This window comes from Patiria miniata, unplaced genomic scaffold (genome assembly GCF_015706575.1).
Source record: "Patiria miniata isolate m_02_andy unplaced genomic scaffold, ASM1570657v1 HiC_scaffold_24, whole genome shotgun sequence".
In the NCBI taxonomy this organism is placed as follows: Eukaryota; Metazoa; Echinodermata; class Asteroidea; order Valvatida; family Asterinidae; genus Patiria; species Patiria miniata.
In genome coordinates this window covers 1,118,805-1,140,760 of record NW_024037063.1, presented here as the reverse complement: position 1 = coordinate 1,140,760, position 21,956 = coordinate 1,118,805, and the positions used below count along the sequence as shown (strand labels likewise).

At 38.6% G+C, this 21,956-nt stretch overlaps 1 protein-coding gene across 1 annotated transcript; it reads right to left on the bottom strand.

The window, feature by feature from the left end:
* Nucleotides 1–1,376: 1,376 nt before the first annotated feature.
* LOC119732164 (calcium uniporter protein, mitochondrial-like) lies at nucleotides 1,377–21,913 on the bottom strand. The gene is made up of 8 exons (XM_038205578.1): nucleotides 21,806–21,913; nucleotides 19,409–19,481; nucleotides 15,752–15,922; nucleotides 13,253–13,357; nucleotides 6,042–6,202; nucleotides 3,871–4,074; nucleotides 3,048–3,164; nucleotides 1,377–2,288 (listed from the first exon to the last, which is right to left on the bottom strand). Exons 1-8 carry the CDS (start codon nucleotides 21,890–21,892, stop codon nucleotides 2,193–2,195), a joined length of 1,014 nt encoding a protein of 337 aa, XP_038061506.1. The 5' UTR covers nucleotides 21,893–21,913; the 3' UTR covers nucleotides 1,377–2,192.
* Between the last annotated feature and the right edge of the window lie 43 nt (nucleotides 21,914–21,956).

Here is a 21,956-nt window from a genome sequence, read left to right as displayed (position 1 = left end):
GGATGTTATACATAAGTATACAATTCTATAATTTTAAAACAGAGAGCAAAATGTAGTACATGTATGTATATACAAGAAAATTTCTTAGGATGCATTTTATTTGGTATTTTTTGCGTAATGTAAAAGGATTAAGGGATGTTATACATAAGTATACAATTCTATAATTTTGAAACAGAGAGCAAAATGTAGTTAATTTCTTAGGATGCATTTTAAAGGATGCATTTTATTTGGTATTTTTTTTTCGTAATGTTGATTAATGGGGAAGGGGTAAGGATTGAAACTGTTTAGAAAATAAAGTGAATACTGCTAGCAGGTAGGCCTATGTAAGCCCCAACAATCACTAAACCTGATGTGAACCCCAAAATATGTCAAATATACACAGGCCGCAATTATTAAGTACAGCGCCAGCCATATTCATGTCTTGAGCTTGTCCTATTTTTTGCAGCATTTTTATTATTTGGCGTGGCTTGCAATTACACACCACCTCTGGAAGTGGCTGATGCCATTTCCCATAGAAGTGAGTATAATTTCCAGCCGTCGCCAAGTTAATAGTCCGAGTATCATCCATTGTTCAACGGACCCGCACGCTCCGCAACAATGTCTAACATATGTGTGCATGCAAATTTTATGGGACCCCTACGCCAGCCAATCCGAGTCGACTTTAGAAATCGTGACGTGATTGCGAGCAGAAATTCGGCCTCAGCCGTTGAGTGGTCAAAATTGACCAATCAACAGCTTGAGGTCAAGTGGCAGTGTTGTTTTGAATAATCTGCACGCATGTCATAGACGCTTGCTGAACTGGTAACCACATGCACATGCTTATATATGCATTAATCATACAGCATACCAACATGCCATGCAAACTGCTATTGGAGTAGATGTCATTGGCTTCGTGCATTGACTGCATGCCAACCAGTTCTCCCGTGCAACAATTAACGTAGCATTCCCTGCAGTATTTTCAAATTTCATCTTGGAAAAAGATTCCTCTTATAATTGCTATTTTTCTAGCAATGCAAAAGTTATTCACTTTGAGACATCGACCGAATTTTTTTTTTTGAATTATTGGCTGCCAGACAATAAATCTGTCCTCGTGGGATAGGCTGGTACCCGCCCCACAATTAGGTAATAATAATAATATAATAATAATTTGGGCGGCTAATCATCCTTACTTGCAGCTGGTATGCTGAATTGCGAAGGACGCGGCTACAACATGGTCGGGCCGCCGGCACGTAAAGGCGCCTATGGCTGCCGGCCACATCGACCCATAAATGACCACGGAGCACAGCCTGAGATCGAAAGTGTTTTTCCGGAGGGAGGAAAACCGGAGGGCCCGGAGAAAAACCCTCGTGGCACAGGAGAGAACCAACGCACAACTCTACTCACATGCGATCCGTGGCCAGGATTCGAACCGTGGTCACCTTGGTGAGAGGTGAACGCTTTACCACAAGCCACCCATGCCACCCATGGTAATGTACGGACAGGGAGCGAGTCTGCTGCAAAACAGATCTGTTTGTGCCCCAAACACAATTAAAAACAAGAGGGTTGCAGACACCCCCCCCCAAAAAAAATAAGGAGGGCTTTTGGTTAGAACAAAACACACAAGATGGAACTTTGTTACTAGAAAAAAATGCAACTTGTTGAAGAGCACGGTAGGGGGAACGTAACTTTAAGGACTGCATTTTGAACAGCATGCATGTACCATGCACACAATCCTTTGTCGTTTACTGTTATCATATTCAACACAACCGGTTGTGGTCACAAAATACTGGCAGATATGTGCTCCTAAAACTGTTGGCTGGCACATGGCCAAATGCCGGTGGGTCATTCTATGAATTTAGGGTCCAAAAAGTGACATTTTTCCTGTCCCTGTTACCTTGGACCTTTGTACTTTGCCATTCAAGTATCATTAAGAATGACTTTAAACAATTGTTTGTTAGTTGGGTGCTCAGTTAGCTATTCATAATCACTCTAGAATGACTGCATTAAGGAGTGCATCAGAATTACAAAAACATAGATAACAGATGTAACAGCGACAGGAAAAAATTGGACCCCAATTTTATAGAACCACCCCTATACAGCATATTTTATAATGTACCCGCATAGGTAGAATCTAACGTCCCCATTTCTTACTTAAGCTGCTGCAGTGAGCTTTCTTTCTCTTGGGCCAAAGACAATGTGAAGGGACAGATGAGCTATTCTTCTTCTTCTTTGGAAGCCTGAGCAGGGGGCGGGGTGATGGGGAGGTGAAGGGTCAAGGGGTCACGTAGCCGTCGTAGATCCTGCTCCAGCTGAAAGAGAGATAAAATCAGTAAAGAAAATGAAAGCAATTTGTTAAAGAAACTGTGAAGTGAAATGTATAGTCTGAGATTGATATGAAATGTATAGTCTGAAGTTGATTTGACGTCAGTTCATAAAATCCAGGACTAGGACTGAAAAAGTTTAACACATATGGAACAAGGCAAGGACTGTGTGGCAAGGCCAGCGGGGATTATAACTTTCTCATTCATCACATGGAAAAATCATCATGGTTACTAACGACAACCTAAGGCTACCTAAGGCTAAAAAAGGCTATTGAGGTGCATTATTAACCTCAAGTCCGTAATTTTACATCAACCGTAACCTTTCAGGGTATTTTCAACGAAAACATTGCTCAGAGCAACAACACGCAACAACAGGCAACGCAACAGTTGTTAGAGTTAGAAGCCTGCCCAATGCAACAAGATCCAACTGGTATTAATTTTCAGGACGAAACTGCCTTAGAGACCTTGGTTGTCAAATGCATTGAAACACCGATTACGTTGTTTACTGAGAGTAGCTTGCATTGTCTCAGAATCTGCCGTTCATGCATGAGTGTTGATGGCCCAATGCAGTAAGGGTTAGAGGTAAGCACTGCCTTGAAAATTGGTCATACAATGGGCTTGTCATACAATGGCGGAAGGAGGAGGTTGGAGTAGGGTTGCGAGGGGGTTGACAACTAAACAAACTGGAGGTGAGCGCAGTGTTTGAGCACGCTCCTTTGGTACGTCACGTTAGGATGAACGGCTCACCTGCGCAATTTGATCGCGGAGGTCGTTGTACTTCTCGATGTCCATTTTCTTCTTCTTGGCGTTCTTGTGGAAATTGACGAGGTACTGCCTGTCCCTGGCATCAAGATTGGTGTAATCCTGTTCACAGCCAGACAGAAATGACAGAAAATGGGGAGAAAATTAATAAGAGTTTATTCAGTTTCACCGCATTCACTGTGACTGACATGTAAGCTGGTTTTATTGTACAGCAGCAGGTTTCTAAAATGTCTAGACATGAAATAAAAAAGGGGAATATCTGTGAACACCAAACACTGTGATTTGATCAATGCATACATTGCAAGCAGCTGTTGGTTATTGTCATATCATTATTTATCTATTCATACTGCGACATTCAACATCTCTATTCATTATACCTATTGATTGGAATGAATGGTCTATCAGACACAGCTGTTAATGTTACGTTAAGAATTGTTCGGTGCTTCAAAGGGGCGGATTGCCATAAATACAACAGGGGCAGAGAACTTTGAACTGATTTGGGGAGTTGGGAAATTACATGATTCCACTTATCTATTAAAGATTGTGTATAGGTTTCAAACTTAAATTTCACCTCTTTATGAGACACTCTGTCTACATGCCCAGCTGTGGAGATTGTTGTAGGACGTTCTTGTTGTTAGAAAAATTGCAACCTAGCTATGGGCAATTTTCAATGTCCAAATATTTGCTTTGCATAAACCTGATGTGCGGTCCCAACAACTCTCAGGGAAAACTAATGTGTGCACATGTAAAATGTTCTGTTTGCAAATACATAAATTCTACTGCATCTCGTCTATGTAAAAGTGCTTACCTGTCTTGTCAGTACAAAGTAGCCGTACAGTACGATCAGCCCGCCGTACGTCACAAAGTACGTGATGGGTTCCACGATATCCCACGAGTACTCCCACCAGGTCAGCCGCGCCAGCAGCCCGAACTGCAGTCCCATGTAGCCCAGACCACCCCACACCCACCAGTTAGCATTGCGGGCGGCTTTCTGATCCAGATCCAGTCTTAACTGTATGGACACAATGGTGAAGAATGGGTCAGGAAACAGTCCAGTGGGGCCAATTTCACGGCGCTGTTAAGCACAAAAATTTGCTTAGCACAAAAACATTCTGGCTTATGAAAACAGGTTACCAGCCAAAACTCCACGTGATGTATATTGCTCGTGATTAGTATCCAGCTGTTGCTTGCTTAGCATTAAAATCACATGGAGTTTTGGCTGGTAATCTGCTTTTATAAGCCAGACTTTTTTTGTGCTAAGCAAATTATTGTGCTTAGCAGCGCCGTGAAATTGGCCCCAGATCAGATTAACAGATCTACATACACCGACAATGGCATACAGTCTTTATGCACGAGTCGGCCATATTATATTGAAAGCGAGGTAAAATCGTCATTTTTGGAACTTACGATTATAGAAATGAAAGCAATGAAATAAGGTTAATTATAAATTAATACCAGTTTGCTCTGATGAATAAATTTAAATTTGTGATTAAACATACCGTAATGTTTTCAGCTACATAACAAAAAAATTGAAAGTGAGGCTTGGAACGCATACGGTAAATAGTCTGGCACCATCCCATTTAACAGTTTACAATTTATCAAATGTATTCAGGGAAAACGACCAAAATGGATTCCTAATGAATAAGGTCTATTAATCCAAACTTTAGGCCTGAATTTGCCTTGCCTATTAATTACTCCCTGTACCATCCCAAACTATCCAGAGATGGCCGGGCGGTTAAAAACACTGGACTCATGCTCTGGTGTTTCAGAGGCAACAGTGACGTGGGATCAAGCCCAGGCCCGGACACTTGTGCCCTTGAGCAAGGCACTTAACCATTATTGCTTCGTCCTTCGGATGGGACGTAAAGCTGTACATGTAGGTCCCGTGTGTTGTATAAATGCACGTAACAGAACCCAGCAAACACTTATCGCTGAGAGAAGGGGTTCGCCCTGGTGTTTCTGGCAGTTATCCTCATACATACACCATGAGGCTGTACGCGATAGCCACACCAGGCATTTATAAAGAAGCTAACAGATAACAAAATTTCAGTACTCTGTAGTTTCATGGATTTATCAAGGAATACAATATGTAGTGCAGACACTAATGGACTGAACTGGACTGAAACCACTGGACTGAAACCACTGGACTGAATAGGACCCAAGTGCATAATTATGCTTTTCGTTCTCTCCCTTCATTCACATAATTCACATTTTTACACAAAGGTCTTTTGTGGACGAGATACATGTTATTAAACCCTAACCCCCTAGGGTGTGTGAAAAAATTATATGAAATTGGACGGTGGAGGACTGTTAGGGTTAAATGGTGCTGAAGGCAACTTGTTCCATAGTGGGCAAATGACATTTAGAATGGCAAGTACGTGACTGGTTTAGGAATCGGTGTGTATTGTTTGTTCTACGGGTTGTACAGGCCAGGGTCACAATTATCTACTAAAATTTCTCTTTCAGGATTTGTGAACAGCAACTAACATGCACGTCACCTAAATGACTGCCTCACCTAAATGACTGCCATTATTTGTGATGTGATCAAGCTAAATGAGTCATTTGTCGACCCTGGTCAATTTGGCGTTTTTTTTTTTTACAGTTTTGAAAAGAGCACAATCTCAGCATTACTGATGTGAAAACCGCATGCTGATACCATCTTTAGTTCAAAAATTATGGAAGTCGGAACACCAAGAGATGTGATGAAGTGATGTGATGAAGTGGCCCTATTTTGGCCTGAATCTCCAAATGAAAGTTCCCGACAAACGACTCATTTAGCTTGATCGCATCACATTTGTTGTGCAAATTGTGAACTTAATGAACCTACATGTACATGTACTGACATGAAACTGATTTTTAAAATGGTGCAAACATCCGGCAATGTACGCATATTACTGAAAATGTTGAGCAGCTGCGTTAAGTTTTGTAACTGCGTAATTGCTTAAAGTTTTGGTAAAGTTAGCTGCAGGTTGTACTGACCTTTTCCAGTGGCTCAATCTCCACTTTGAGGTTCTCCAGTTGTCCCCTGAGATCTTTCTCCTTCTCCAGCTGGTGTTGCTCCACGTGTAGTGTTGAGTACAGCTGGTAGATCATGGACTTCACGTCCGCCATGGTTCTCGCATCCTCGCTGACAAGTTTCTCTGATTCAGAAAAAAAAGGAAGAAAACAGCTTACTATCTCGGCCCAAAATTTGTAACTCTGCTTAAAACAAGCAAACAATCGTTGTTTACTTTAATTGAATAATTTTGCACTAATGGAGATCGTGGTTGCTATTTATTTTGTTAAACATTAAAGAAAAATTGTAAAATTGTAAAATTATGAAACATCTTAAAACCTTCTGGTTCATGTTGCACAATTTAGGTTGATCAGGGGAAATTGTCTGGAGCGAGGTTAGATTTCTAATTCATTAAATCTTGATTTTATTCATGGTGCATTTCCTCACATATTTCATCTAATCAACTCAAAAATTGGGACAGTCTTGACATGGACAAGCAAGCCTGCAAGAATATTTCCTCATAACAGGATGATCCCAATCCACATTAGCTATGTTGGTAATCACTATTTTCCAAGCCCACTGGGGTGCGAGGAGCAAGAGACTGCAAATCGCAGCCCAGACGTACTGAGCCGTTTATAAATGTCGCGTGTCCCATATAACTTATAAGCCTTCCGGATATTTTCTATTTTCTTTCTCATATAGTCCCTGAGCTGCGCCCGTCACCTCCACAGACATCCCATTTGTCACGGTTGCTCTACTCCCAAATCCAATATTCGGCTCGATTGAATTCATTACTGTTTAGGCTTGGGAAATATATGCAATAAACCTTCTAAAGTGTACAAATTTATGAAACAGTACTGTGCGGCCAAATATTTAGACATACATGGGCAATTCCAGCGTTATGTAATGTCCGTGACACAGCTTTTAAGAGCTCAGTGATTAAAGGGAAAATACAACATTTGCAAACATCAAAAAATAAAACTACCAAATCATTTTGAAATACCTTGCTGGACTGTTAGTGAATGACAGTGTAAAGCATCCTGTAAAATCATGGCACCTGGTATACTATAGGCCCCTACTGTCATTTTCAAGAAAAGTGGTATTTTTGTATCAATTTCCAACGCTGATCAGCCGATCAGCGTTGGAAAAAACTGGCTTTTTAGTCTGGCCCCAGTTGACCATCGCACTTGTTTGCAATCGATTACACACCTATGAACGGGTACAAGCCAGCTAGACTGGTTCCCTGACCTTACAACTCCCCAAAGTATGTAAACTGCTTTGTTTCTTCTTATATGGAGTCAGGGAACCAGACTACAGGAAAATGATTGTTTTTCTTGGTTTTTATAGCATTTTCGAACCCAAAACCTAATAAAAGTCAGTGTAACTATATTTGCTGTATATTTCCAACCCCCCAATTCCATCCATTTCTGAAAATTTCAGCAAAAGCAAATGATGTACAGTATATTCCCTTTAAAGTAAACCTGAAAATGTTTAAAAAAACATTATTTTCCTCCCATATCACGCTTGAGTACCTCATTACCGTGGAAATGCCCATTTCTCAAATCTTATACATCCATCATCTGGTAATGGTCCAGGAGATTACACACTAGGAGATCTGGATCATTTTTCTGAGTCACTAATTTGAATGATATCATGGTTAATTGGCTCTATCATGGACATTACACTACCTTTCATAATGCTGGACTTGCCCACATCCAAAACGTACTAATGTAATAAAACTGTTATTATCATTCTGATATTGTTGCAGATTTTTTGTTTTCTCTTTCTAATGCTTTACCTATGGAAACAATTACTTTACATGTAATTAGCCAGACTTAGGCCAAAAAAAAAAAGTCTGTCTCTGGTCAGCGCGCGCGTCGATTTCAATCATGCGTGTCGATTTTTTTTTTCCAAAATGTTCTGCGGTAGCTCCAACAGCGCCCTCTATTTCCGCACCTCTTCAATTTTTTTTACCAAAGAGCACCAAGGAATGGGAAATTGCACCAAGGCAAATGATCGAAAGCACCAAGGCAAATTATGGAGGACACCAATGTACATGAGGACACTCAAAAAGCAAAATAGTACCCCACCTTGTCTGTACAATCCAAGCTTGAAGAAAAAGAAAAAAAAGCAAAAAAAAAAAAAAAAAACGCGTGGCGGCGTCAATTCCGGAACTTTGGTCTGACCAGAGACCGAACATTTTTTTTTTTGGCCTTACATGTGTAAAACAATTTGTATAAAACATTAAAACAACATAAGTGTAGGGAACCATTTTCAGCCAAATGTACCGGGTACCGGTATGGATCGGTTCATGGTTACAAACAAGTTAATCATATATGGACATGTAGGACAATGTCTCAGACTGCAAAGCCATGAGCCTTGAAATGTGCTTGAATTTTGAATATTTTATAAGTTCCCATTTATAATCTACATATTTGTTGTCACAGTCAGTATGTGAGACAGCTAAATTATGCACGATGTAGGCTATACAAGACAGCACGAGGCAAAAAGCAAATGATATTAATGTATGTCTACATCCATACATGATACATTTAGATACATCACACACATGTACCGGTATGCAATGCACGTAGTACCGGAGTTCGAATAAAAATGCTCTCTCATCAGAACTTCATTTGTAGTGACAGCCTTGGCCTCATTAAATGCTGCACTATGTACCAGTACATGTACACAGTCAAGAAAATCTCCCTGAGGCAAAAGAGCTTATCTGAGTTTGGCTATTGGGCTAGTGGGCTTGTTTATGGATAATACAGCAAGTTTCACAATGTAGTTTTTGGATTTGAGTGACGTGAGTGATCACTGATAAAAAAAAAGGCTGAAAACAGCTGAAAATGGTGTAAAAATGCTAAATTTTGGAGATCTCCTATACTTTTGTACACAGCAAGTGAGGGAAAAAGCTGAAAAAAAGCTGAAATCCAAAACCAAAAAAGCTGAAATCAGCTTTAAAGCTAGAGTCCATCATTTGCAGCCATCCAAAAAGTAACTGGCGTAATTATTGCTGAAAAAACAACCTTGGTTGAAAGATAGTAAGGGAACTAAACTCCCTGTGAAATTATTCTTTCTGGGAAGCTGTCATTTTGAATTTAAATTAGTAGTTCGTTTTGTTATTCGGCGAAGCGCGCAAGCATTGGCACGACGCACACCCGGTTGCTATAACTCGTCGGATCAGTGCGCGACATCGCGTAGCTGCATTCGGCTCAGCGAGAATGTGTCTCGGACGCTGAATTCAGGTGCAATTCAAAACATGATTCAGCAACTTTTGATTTGAAATTGAGATCCTAGAATGCTGTTTTTCTCAGAATATACAGCTGTAGCTGAGCTGAAACTTTATCAGGTTAGTTGTTCAGTACCCTTCTTTAGATTTTGAGCACTTTTGTTGCTTCAAACGAACAAAATGCACAAATTACAAATGATGCACTATAACTTTAAAGCAAAGTTTGCCACTTGTACACATCCAGCATGGTACTGTACATGTACCATAGCAATGCTGCTGGAGGGGAGACTACACTGTAAACATACCTGGCTAGACACAAGCAATAAGGATAATTACTTAGTGTTGTTAAGGCTTGGTGTTCTTGTACCTAAGGATATTTGAAATCCGATATTGAATTGACTGACAATGATATTGAGTTCGTCTTTGGGGAAAGAAATTCAAGACAAGACGAGTTTGAACTGGAAAGAAAAACATTAATTTGATTAAATTTGGTACAAATATAGAGTCAGTGCCCATATCAACTTCTGCAAAATTAAAATGAATTATAAACAACCCCATAAAAAAATGTATCTGATTAAGAATGTACACGTAGCATGATTTTTTTTGTAATATGAAAGAACCGTACAAGGGAAAACACATTATAGGGTAATGTACCGGTAGTTTACTGTACATACATTTACTTTATAGTAATATCGTAGTTATAGTTTTAAAGATTATTTAGATATATTGTGTCACTGCCAATCTTTAAACCTGCCATTTCATTAATTAGTCATTAATTTATTAGTAATTCATTAAGAAAATAATTTGAATACTTGATTTGTCTACTAACGTTACGCTGGTACACATACATGTACATCATGTGGAGTTGTGTTCTTACATGTACCACTACCAGTACATGCATGTAATTTTTTTACTTACAATGTACATTGAACATGCACATATGCAATTAATAACAAAATGTAAATTGCAGTTAAAAAACCCACTAGTTTCTAAAGGCACAGCATACATGAATTTTGGTTTACATTTTTTTTTACTTTGTGCATACATGTATACTGGTACAATAGACTAGCTGCATCCATAAGCAACTTGCAATCCGTTCAGTTGAATCATGGCTATGTATCATAAACAATTGATGAGTGGATCATTTATGCATGACTTGGATTCTTTTTTTTTTTTTTATCCATCGTGTATTGCCATGGTTACATCAAGAAGACATGCAATAATTTATGATTAAAACTGGAGCATGCACTTAGAAATGCCCCCTCAATATAAGTAGTATATTACGATATTGCCACGGGTGACTAAGCAACTGACCCAGAAATTTTCTAGTTGATGCTTTTAACGGCACAGTTCCTTAAGTGATGGCACAATTTTCTCACCTTAAAAGGCAAGAGTCTATGCAACTTCTCTGGTAACCATATGTAACATCACGGAGTCCACATTGACAACGCACTCATGTGTCTTTTCCGCAAGTAACACTAAACCCCAATCACGGTACAGGTGAATTTCAAATTAGCATTGATACTGTACCAAGGCCTCAGTGCCGTCTTATGAGGTGACAATTAAAGGAAGATGTCCCTGATGACCTTTAAAGAGGTATGCATTTTGCAATACGCGTACGGCAAAGCGTACTGGAAGCTTGGCGTTCCCTTTCATGTACACGCAAGGGAATTTAAGTAGGTTTTTCGTAGAATTGATGTACGCGAATATTTTTTTAAATGTTGAGAACAAAAGTCTGTTTAAATTCAGATAATCTTCTCACCAGTCTACTGATTATAAATGATAAATGTGACTTCTTTTTTAATCTTTACCATTTTTGCATGCATGAGAAGTCAAAGGGTTTTTACACATTACATGTACATGTACCTCCCTTTTTTCATGTTATGAGGAATGCCAAAATCACAAGTTGCCATACAAGTTGGACTCTGTTGGATCCAGCAGCAAACAGAAAAATAAGCACGGTTGGATTCTGTTGGATTGAGCACGCCAGTCATCTTATATGTTCAGGTACCCAACAACTTGACAAGTTGGGTTGTGTTGGACATGTTGGATTGAGCAGGAAACTCATATGAATAACCGTCAGACTCTGTTGGAGTTAGCAGGGTAGTCCAGGGGAACTACCGGTACCAGTACTAGGTGGTTAGGGTTTTAATCTTGCTGTTGAGAACTTCAGCTTGTTTGCTCAATTTAAAGTTGTCTACAAATTGTGAAAATTTAAAACCTATATGGCCTATATGGCCCATCAGGCCGGCGTTTATCTCCGGTTTCCTTGGCATGAAACGACTGAGAATATTTCTATTCCCCTTGGACAGGATGCCAGTCCATCGTAGGTTACTCCCCAGCTAATGCTGGTACCCATTTATACTCCTGGGTGGAGAGAGGCAAGTGGGGATTAAGTGCCTTGCCCAAGGACACAACGTATGGCCGGCAGCTGGATTCGAACCCCTGACCCTCTGATCATGAGTCACGAACCCTTACCGCTAGGCCACACTTCCCACTGAAAGTTTAAGCAGCTATATTTCTTTCCTGAATATATTGTTTTGGTGTACTCAAGAAACAACCAAAAGGTAGCAATATTATTTCCTATAATTGTTAAGTACACATGCATTGGACACCATAAATAAACTGGTTTGTCCTATCTTCTGCCATGAAACAAAAAAAATAATCATCGAGTGATGAAAACATTGCTGACAAAAAAATCAATTTCACTTCGAGGTGATTTCCTCATGCGAGGAGACAGACAGCCGCATTATTGACATTATGGCACCTGAAATAAGGAAATTGATTGCAGGAAAAGCACCGCGGCTATAATGAACGTGTTTGCACTGAAAGGAAGGCAGTCCCCGGCCCACTTTATGATGTGCCTCTTCGTAGCTGACAGCAATGCAAACAGTGTTGAATGTCAGCATTCTCAATGAGATGAGTGTAAATTATTCAAATTAAAGTGAATTTGTTGTAGAGGGTGGTGCGAAAAGAAGGAAAGCCACTCTTGACAGCAATTTTCACCTACTTGTTGAGCATGCATTATTTTAAAAAATCAATTTAATGGTATTACAATATAAGTGACAAGAAAATAATTGTAAAATACATGTATGCATATTTGTCTCTGAGATATGGTAGTTTAGAGATATGTCTGGCCTTTAATTTGTGCCAGAAAGAGTCCATTTTCAGGCCGCAGATTTGTGAAGAAAAAAATGCAATGACGGCCTCGCAGGCTTGAAGAGAAGAGAGAAAAAAAATAACTTGAAAACTATCCGACCGTCAGCCCGAGGCAAGCTCATGTGCGGGGGAAAAAGACTGGGAACAATGAACTGCGCGCAGTCATTGAGATATGGTGCAAAAAGAAGGAACCCCACTTTTGACAGCAATTTTCACCTACTTGTTGAGCATGCATTATTTCAAAAAAATCAATTTAATGGTATTACAATATAAGTGACGAAAAAATGATTGCAAAATACATGTTTGCATATTTGTCTCTGAGATATGGTAGTTTAAAAATTTCATGAGCCAAACCTGTTTGTCCACGGATGGCTTTATTCCATCCGCTTAACTGAGCTCAGGAGCTTGATTTGAAGACAAAATAAACACTACACTAGACTTACACGTGGACAACAGTGATTTTGGTGACTTGTATTCAAATAGCATACTAAAACTATTCTTGCGATTTTTTTAATATTTGTTTATTACATAACTTCTTTTTGCACCACCCTGTACAAAAAAAAGTGTACATGCACAATGCATACAACTGACTGCTTGGTATGTACAATGTTCATTGTACATACACCGGTGTACATATCAAATGCAAATTTTGCAAATGCAAATGCAAAATCACAAATCAAGAATTTCCATGTTTATTGACAAAAGCAGGGCATCAAATGTCAACGTGAAGCCTGCCACATTGAATTTAACACAAGCAATACTTTTGTTTAATAATTTTCATAATTTTTGAACAATTCTTACCTAGTTCGGGTGGGTCGACCCTGAATGCATCGTCGTTGATTTTTAACGTGAAGGGATTCCTCATGAGAACGTCGATGCTCGTCGACTTGGCGATTTTCACACCATCTGCGCAGGAAAAAAATTAAAATCGGTCAAATTCTTAATAAACTTGGACAGTTGGGTTTTTTTTTTTTTTTTTATATATTTTATTTAATTTTACTCATATGACTATTTAAAAAATTATCATTCACATTAAAAAAAATTAAGCCATTGTAAATGTTACTTGAGAACAAAAACAAAAGAGTATCGTGCCTTTAATTATTTAATAATGACATTTTTATTCTGATTTCAATCTTAATCCTTTTTAATCTTGTAATCTGATGAAAAACATGTAAACCCAACCCAAACCCAACTGTGCGTTTTTCCACTCTGTGCAAAATACACATATTTGATTATGGAATGTATTTGAGTTGCTACAGCCATCTTGTTTCACACTTTGTCAATCATGCGCAAACACGCATGTCAGCATTAATTGCAGGGAGATGCAATTTCAAGGGGATCACGTCCCGTCACGTTACAAGCGTATGCTGGTGCAGTGTACATGAAGTGTTAACAAGTGTTGCAAATGCACTTTTTTAAATGCCACCACTGGGACAAAAAAAAAAATTAAAAACCTGTCTGATGGGCACGATTGACCACAAATTTGCTGTCTTGCTGTTCATCAAAAACAAAACAAAATTTTTACATGTACATGTACAGCGGCATTTTTCTCTTAAGATGTGGGTATCACGACATTTTACTCGCAGTTTTTACCCAACCTATTTTTCAAAAATGCATACATGTACATTTGTACATACGTGTACATGTACATGTGTAAACCGTAAGTGTACATTTTTACCTACATGTATTTGTGTGAATAGCGAAAATGAAGAAATTTTACAATTTCAAAAATGTTGGTTAATAGTCAATTTTACATAGATTTCTTCAGTGCGTAAGTCAGAAAATTTAGTTGTCCTAAAAAAAACAGAGATATTTCATTAGTATTAAATCCCAATGCTCTGATACCATTGTGACATTTTCCAAATTAAGACATGAAAAATTTTGCCATGTTCTTTTTAAATTGCTGCTTAGACTAATATATTTGTACATGAGCTCTGCACAAAGTCATCTACACTGCATGTCATTGTATTTAACCAGAATATATGGATTTCAGGTTTAAACAATGCACGTTGTATTAAAGAGGTTGTGGAATGCTTGAAGACATTTCCGTCATTTTTCGGGTTTATGTAGCCTAAGGTGTGATGAAATAAAAACGACTATTTTGTCTGTCATGAAATGAGTACAAAAGGTACTTTTGAGAGCTGTTTTTCAGGTCCTGTTTCGATCCGAACGTGCAATATGTGTAAAAGTCGTCGTTGGGGGCAGCAAACAAAACATAGTAAATCGTGACGTAATAAACAGGACTCCCGATGCAGCGTAGTATAAACGAGTCCTGTTTATTACGCCATGATTTTTCTCATTTTACGAAGAACCCGACGACTGTTGATTTCAATTATGCGCTCGCCGACCAACAAATTACTCGATGAATTTCAGTTTTATAAACATATAAACGCACATTACAAACGAATGGGACTTTGTCAATATATGGGTCTACTCTACAATAAAAAAATATAAAAAACAAAACGACTTTCAGCATTCCACAACCTCTTTAAGTTTAACATGCACATGTTCTGTAAGTAATGCTGCAGTGGATTTCTTCCATTTTTTTCCCTTCAGGTTATCCATGCAAACAGTACTTGGCCTTCCCAAGCTCGTAAACTTTATGACCTTAACATGTATGTATTTTCCGCTTTGACAGAAGGCTGCACTGCAGTATGTGTCGTGATCAACCAGCACAATGAATTGTACACATATGGTTTTGATCTAGGCAGTTTTATATACATGTACAGGTAGTTGGATTGATTGCCAAGTCAATAAATGGGAAGAAAAAAAAGTAATTATAAAATGAAGATATAACTCAAATAAAATTCAACATTTCACTTTTTGTACTGCAAGTATACAGGTACATGCACATGTATAGTGTAACGGTAACTGCAATATTTGGTCCTGTTTGGGTCACACACATTTCTCAGCATGCAATCTGACATCAAGAATACCGATATTTGTTTGACCAAATGCACTGTAAGTGTAAGCCTATGGCTACATTTCATGAACACATTAATACAACACTTAGCAAAAGCATTTGGCATAAAAATGTGTTAACCCTAACTCCCTAGGGGGTATGCAAAATCATATTGAAATTGGAGGATTGAGGACTGTTAGGGATGTACATGTACATTACACATGTAAAAGACTTGTTACATTTTTATCAATATTTATAAAATACAGTAAACATAATGGGTGCTGCGGCTCCCATAAGAAAGTGCACATATCAAAAACAAAGTGTGACGTCATTATGTCTCAATGCCTAGTGGATCTTTTCCTGAATATTTTGTTGTAAAAAACAATTTCAACAGCCACCTCGGTTGTAGATTCCGGCCCTCTCTACCCCTCCGTCTTCTCGCTTGAGATGGTTGAGGAAGTCTCCCACCGTTTCCGTGACCGGCTTCAAGGTGAACTGACAGTGTTCTCTCATGGACGGTAGAGGAACCAGCAGGACCGGCAGGCCATTGCGATACTCACAAATGACCTCTGTAAAACAATGGGGAAAATAAACGACAACCGTCAGTGATTTTTGGTTTATGTTGAAGTTGAATAAAGAAATTGACCGGAGTTGGGCTTGAACCTGCGACTTCTGAGCTATCCAGCCCTATGTTGGCGGTTCCCTAATTTGTCAACTTCTTTGACAAAAAAAATTCTTCTTTGACAAAAAACTTTGCCCAAAGTCATGATGCTGGCAAAGTTGTAGACCTAGCTAGGAAATTCCACAAGGCGAAGCCGAGTGGAATGGAACATTCCATCTGTCACCAAATGAAATGATTCTTCTATTCCAGGAATGTAAAACATTTATTGTTTGTTTTACACAACACTGGAATAAATCCTCATCTAGCTGGTTGGTCAGAGCCACCGATAGTGTGATCCTGCAATGGAAATTCACCATGGAAAATAACTTCTATTTTTGCGGTGCGGCCAGACTGTGCACTGGGACAAATTATTCAATGACACATGATCAACGACAAATCAATCACACGACAGGGATTTGTTCAGACGTTTAAAAATAATATGTATAAACCAAAAAGGGAAACGAACTTCAATTTATATGTACAACGTACATGTATGGATGAATAAATACATTGAGTGGTGCTGGAATCGAACCTGTGACATCTTGACCATTGTAACGATGCTGTAGTGCTGTACCAACACAGTGGCACTGCACTTCAATAGTGTTTCAGATGTTGCATTTTCAAATCCTGTTCAAGTCCATTTCTGTGTTCAACCTAAAAACATTTATTAAAATTGATCGCTTATGTAATAATAATAATACCGGAGTCTTATATAGCGCACATATCTACCAACAATTACACAAATGTAGGTACTCAAGGCGCTGGAAATTATGTCTATTATTAAAGACAGGTACATGAAGTTTATGAGAAATATGAGACCCATTATGTAGCACCTTATAAGATTTACAAGGTGCTGCGGCACATATTGCAGCCACTGCCAGAAATACGGGGGTAAACCCCTTCTCTTAGCGGCAAATGTTAACATGCATTACACAACACACGGGACCTACGGCTTTACAAATGTATGTCCCATTCGAAGGAAGAATCAATAATGGTAAAGTGCCTTGCTCAAGAGCACAAGCACCATATTCCCACGGTCAGGATTTGAACCCATGTACCACGGCACATGAGTCGAACACCGTAACCATTGGACCACAACACCCCACATAATGACTTTGTCGACATCTGTCATGTTATAAAGCAATTAAATGGGATAATTTTCATGAATGAGCTACTGGGTTTCCAGATGATCCAATACTCATCAATTTAAATGTACATGTAACGTGTATTTTCCAAAGTAGTTGATAACAAGTGGAAAATAAACTGATATGAAACCTGAAACCTAAACCTATTCAATTTCCCTTTGTGCGATATTTGATAATTCTGATATATGAATTCTCTTTGATGAGTGATCTGGGATTGCAGTTTTTTCCAGGTGTGAAACTGCCAGCGTTGTGACAATTGGCATGACCCCTTTCATTGAAAAAAAAAAACCAATCTCGGTAAATAATAGCCAGGAATATTACAAATTTGTTTCAATTTTTTCTTTGAATTACAGACAGTGCATGCACTGAGGCATGGGGACAAACATTGCATGTGAACAATTCATGCGTATATTTATTATTATGAATTCTCTGTATATTTCATTACTTTTCTTATTTCTGCCAAATTACAAGTTTGCATTTCATTTTCATTCTGTTTAATGTAGTTCTCTAGCCCTTGCCCGTGGAAAAAAAATTCAACAAACACAAGTTGCATGAGTTTGTGCAGTGCCCTTAAAGTCTCCGGCAACACGTTTCACTTAAGCGTCAATATAAATTGTGTCTTCGGGCAAACCCTTGATGGTCTCCATGGCAACAAAGTGCAACACAATAGATGCTTTGCTTGAAGGGGACAGTAACTGACACAGGGCATTGATTGCCTGTCTTCAATGTGGCACGTTCTGTTACCACATATTGGTGGAAGCAATTACACGTTAATGATATTGCCAGTCAATTAACCAATTGTACACACGTGCACAGCAGGATCACCGGCTGTTGAGCGTCGGTGATACTCCTTTGTAATGAATTTGTTATTCTCCATCAAAACTAAAGACTGAACAATGGCTGCAATGAGGTATGAATGACTTATGAAACAGCATGGGTTTTCACAGTTTTTTAAAGGGAATTTACATGTATGTGTGCTTAGCCGGTTTTAAATGCTGCGTTTAAAGCTATAGTCCATCATTTGTAATTAGTGCATTTTGTTCATTTGAAGCAACAAAAGTGTTGAAAATCTAATGAAGGATACTGAACAACTTACTTAATGAAGTTTCAGCTCAGCTTCAGCTTCATATTCCGAAAAAAACAGCATTCTAGGATCTCAATTTTAAATCAAAAGTTGCTAAATCATGTTTTGAATTGTTTTGAATTGCAGCTTTACGCGATGTTGCACACTGATCCAACGAATTATAGCAACCGCGCGTGCATGTGCGTCATTCCAATGCTTGTGCGCGCTGCTCCGAATAACAAAACAAACAACTAATTTAAATTTTCCTACGGTGCTTCTTAAGAAGCACCGTTGGAAATGCCTTCTTTCGTTGATTTCTTCAAAATGAGAGCTTGCCAGAAAGGATAATTTCACAGGGAGTTTAGTCCCCTTACTATCTTTCAACCAGTATGTTTTTCAACAATATTGGGCAAAACCAATATAATTTTCCATCGCCCTGACGCCAGAAGAAACAAATTATAATTCTGTCTTATAAAAAATATGTTGTAAATGTACGTGTCCTAGTTTGTTCAAAGACAAGTTACAAAATACATTTATGCACACAATGAATGGCAAGGGAATTATCTTAGATGTGACAAAATAGGAAAACACCTAAATTGAGATAGAAAGCTCAGTCAGTGTGTAGTCACTTCTAAGGATGGGGAACAGTGCCCCACAACAATTCGTCCGGTGCACCACAAATTGACGTACATGTATCATCTATTCTTGAGGTCGGACATTTGGAAACCTTCATTACACTTCCACGTAGCAACAGTGCGAAGGGGAAAAAACACAAAAGGGGAAGTGAACGTACGTTGCAGTGAAGAACGCTTAGAACGGCGACATTTTAGATTGAATGTGTTTTTAGGCCAATATTGTCGAAAGCTGAAACATCAAAGATGGTTAAAAATTGCTGTGTATTCCACTGATAACTCATTTCAGATGAAACAGGTGTCAAAAATACTTCAAAAATATGATGACAGAAGCCTGAAAATCAATTAAATGAGTTTGAGAATTTATATGAATAAGGCGATCAACACATGATACGTTACATACATGTGGCTTTGTTTTTCTTCATTTGTTCTTGATGTCATGCCAAACTCGAGAATAAACTTTGTGCACACGATACATTTCTTTGTTGTGCGACAGGTAAATTTTACATGTATATCCTCTGATTAACAACTGCTCAAAGAATCATCGTTCTTACCAGATTCACCAGGGGTGGTACAATAAGCAGCTGCACAGTGCTTCAGGCTACCCGGAAGGAAATACTGCAGATCCTGAAAATCAAAATACAGAAATAAAATTCTTGTCATCCAATCTTCACCTGAGGCCTGAGGGTCTGTTAAATTATTAAAGGTACAGTCCATCATGCATTTTGTTCACTTGAAGCAACAAACGTACTCAAAATCTACAGAAGGGTGCTGGACAACTAACCTGATGAACTTTCAGCTCAGCTTCAGCTGTGTATTCCAAGAAAAAAAATATTTCTAGGATCTCAATTACAAATCAAAGTTGCTGAACCATGTTTTGAATTGGGCCTGAGTTCAGCGTCCGAGACACCTTCTCACTCAGCTGATTGCAGCTACACAAAGTCGCAAACTGATCCGATGAATTATAGCAACCGCGCCCGCGTGTGCGTCGTGTCAATGCTTGAGCGCTTTGCCGAATAAAAAAAAGAACTACTAACGGAAATTCCAATGATGCGTCTTCTTTTGTTGATTTCTTCAAAATGACAGCATGCCAGAAAGAATAATTTCACAGGGAGTTTAGTCCCCTTACTATCTTTCAACCAAGTATGTTTTTCAACAATACTTACGCCAGTTGCTTTTTGGATAGCTGCAAATGATGGACTGTGGCTTTAATACAGTGTATAGTTTTTAAAGTAATTTAAATGAGGATTTTTCCTTCCCGATGAAGTGCTACAAATATGTACTCGCAATGGAAGTGTGTGCCCAGTGGTTTTTGAGAGCCCAAGGAGAGACATCACAGGCTTGCTTTGGGTGGGACTCAAACCCTTGTCACCAGAATTTTTACCTGAGTAAGCGTGATTTCTTTCTTGCGAGCCATCGATAGGGCTGTCCGGAATATACCGAATACTCGAATATTTGATCATCATCTGAATATTCGATTAGCTTTTTGGCAATTTGAATATTCGAAAACAAAAAACTACACACATAGTACATGTATGTGATGCTATTTTACCGTAAAGTTGTGGCGATTTATTGTCTGGTGCCATTTTTTTTGTAGATGGTTACTTTTTCTAACAGTGGTTCATTGTTAGTGTTACATCCTTTTTGAAAGTTAAAGCAAATTTACTCAAAATTAAAAAAAAAACACTCATGCCCCCCTTATCGATGGCCACATGCAATTGTAACTTTCGCGCTCTTTGTACAACTTTCTACCAACATAGCATGCTTTTGCAGCTGGCAGTTTTAAATATCCGAATATTCGGTCAAACGCAGTTTCCAAATCAAATACTAAATTATTCAAAAATGGACATCCTAGTGTATCCTCGGTGCATAACAGTGTTTATAAATAAATCTGCGAATTGCCAGAAAAGCCATCTCAGCGACGCCAATTCCATTTTGTTAAACTAAAAAAGGCTTACTTTTAAGGTAGTGTATATTTTGCCGGAGGTAATGACGGCAAACTAACGATTACTAAAGGTTTGCCGGCGGCAATCCATATCAACAGAGGGCGCTGTACTCTTTAAAATAGGGCTGAATTATAAGGTGTATTAAATTCCCACCAAAAGTTATGTAGCACGTTTGGTGTAGTGGTTAAGCAAAGGCTCTAGTAAGTGGGATGACTCGCGTTCGATTCCGACCGCACCACATTTTTAAGATTTTTTTTCTCATGCCCAAATAAATAAGAATATTCTTTTAAAAGGGAAATAAAGTCCGAAATTATAAAATGGTCTGAATCCCATCTTGTGAATACGAGGTAACAACGATAATTTTGGCATGGAGCCAGACTAAAACTTGTCACCGGAAAATGTTTAAGTTGACAAAAAAAACAGTAACTGCGCATGTTCAGTGCATATCCGGCAAACTAACGTTTACTAAAGGTTTGCCGTCTCCGTCAAAATATACACTGCCTACTTTTAATTGTTTTAAATCAAATCCTACTTTTGAACTTGAAGTAGGCCTCGATTTAATTTTTCTTTCCGATCAGCTGATTCATGGCGGTGGAGTTTTTGTTTTTAAGGGAACTATAGTAACTATTATATTTTAGTATTAATATTTTAAGCCAAAAGGTTCAAAATGTCCAAATCTTTGGATTGATAATTTCATGTAGGCCCTAGGCATATTTGTTCACATTTATCAAGAATTATTACATTATAATGTATTTTATATGTATTTCAGATAATACAAATTCACTGTTCAGCAACTAACCTAGTGCCAGCAGGGTTTTGCACACGCCCCCTTCTGGCCCATTCACCGCCCCGCCCACCCCAAAGGCCAACCCATCCCTATGTGTTTTGTGCACTATGCACGAAATACATCACCCACACAAACATGTATTTTATTTAGATCATAGACAAGATCAGTTTTTCATGAAACCGCTAAACTAATCTTTATGAAAGAAAGATACTGCTCACCCTCTTTTCGGACTTTCTGACTGCAGACAAAGCAAACAAAACATTCTGTTTGCAGCGCTCCAAACGGAACAGACTTCGGAACGCCATTTTCACACTTGGTTTTTTGGAGTTAGTTTTAGTCGAGTCGGGTACTTCTCCGGTAGTACACGTA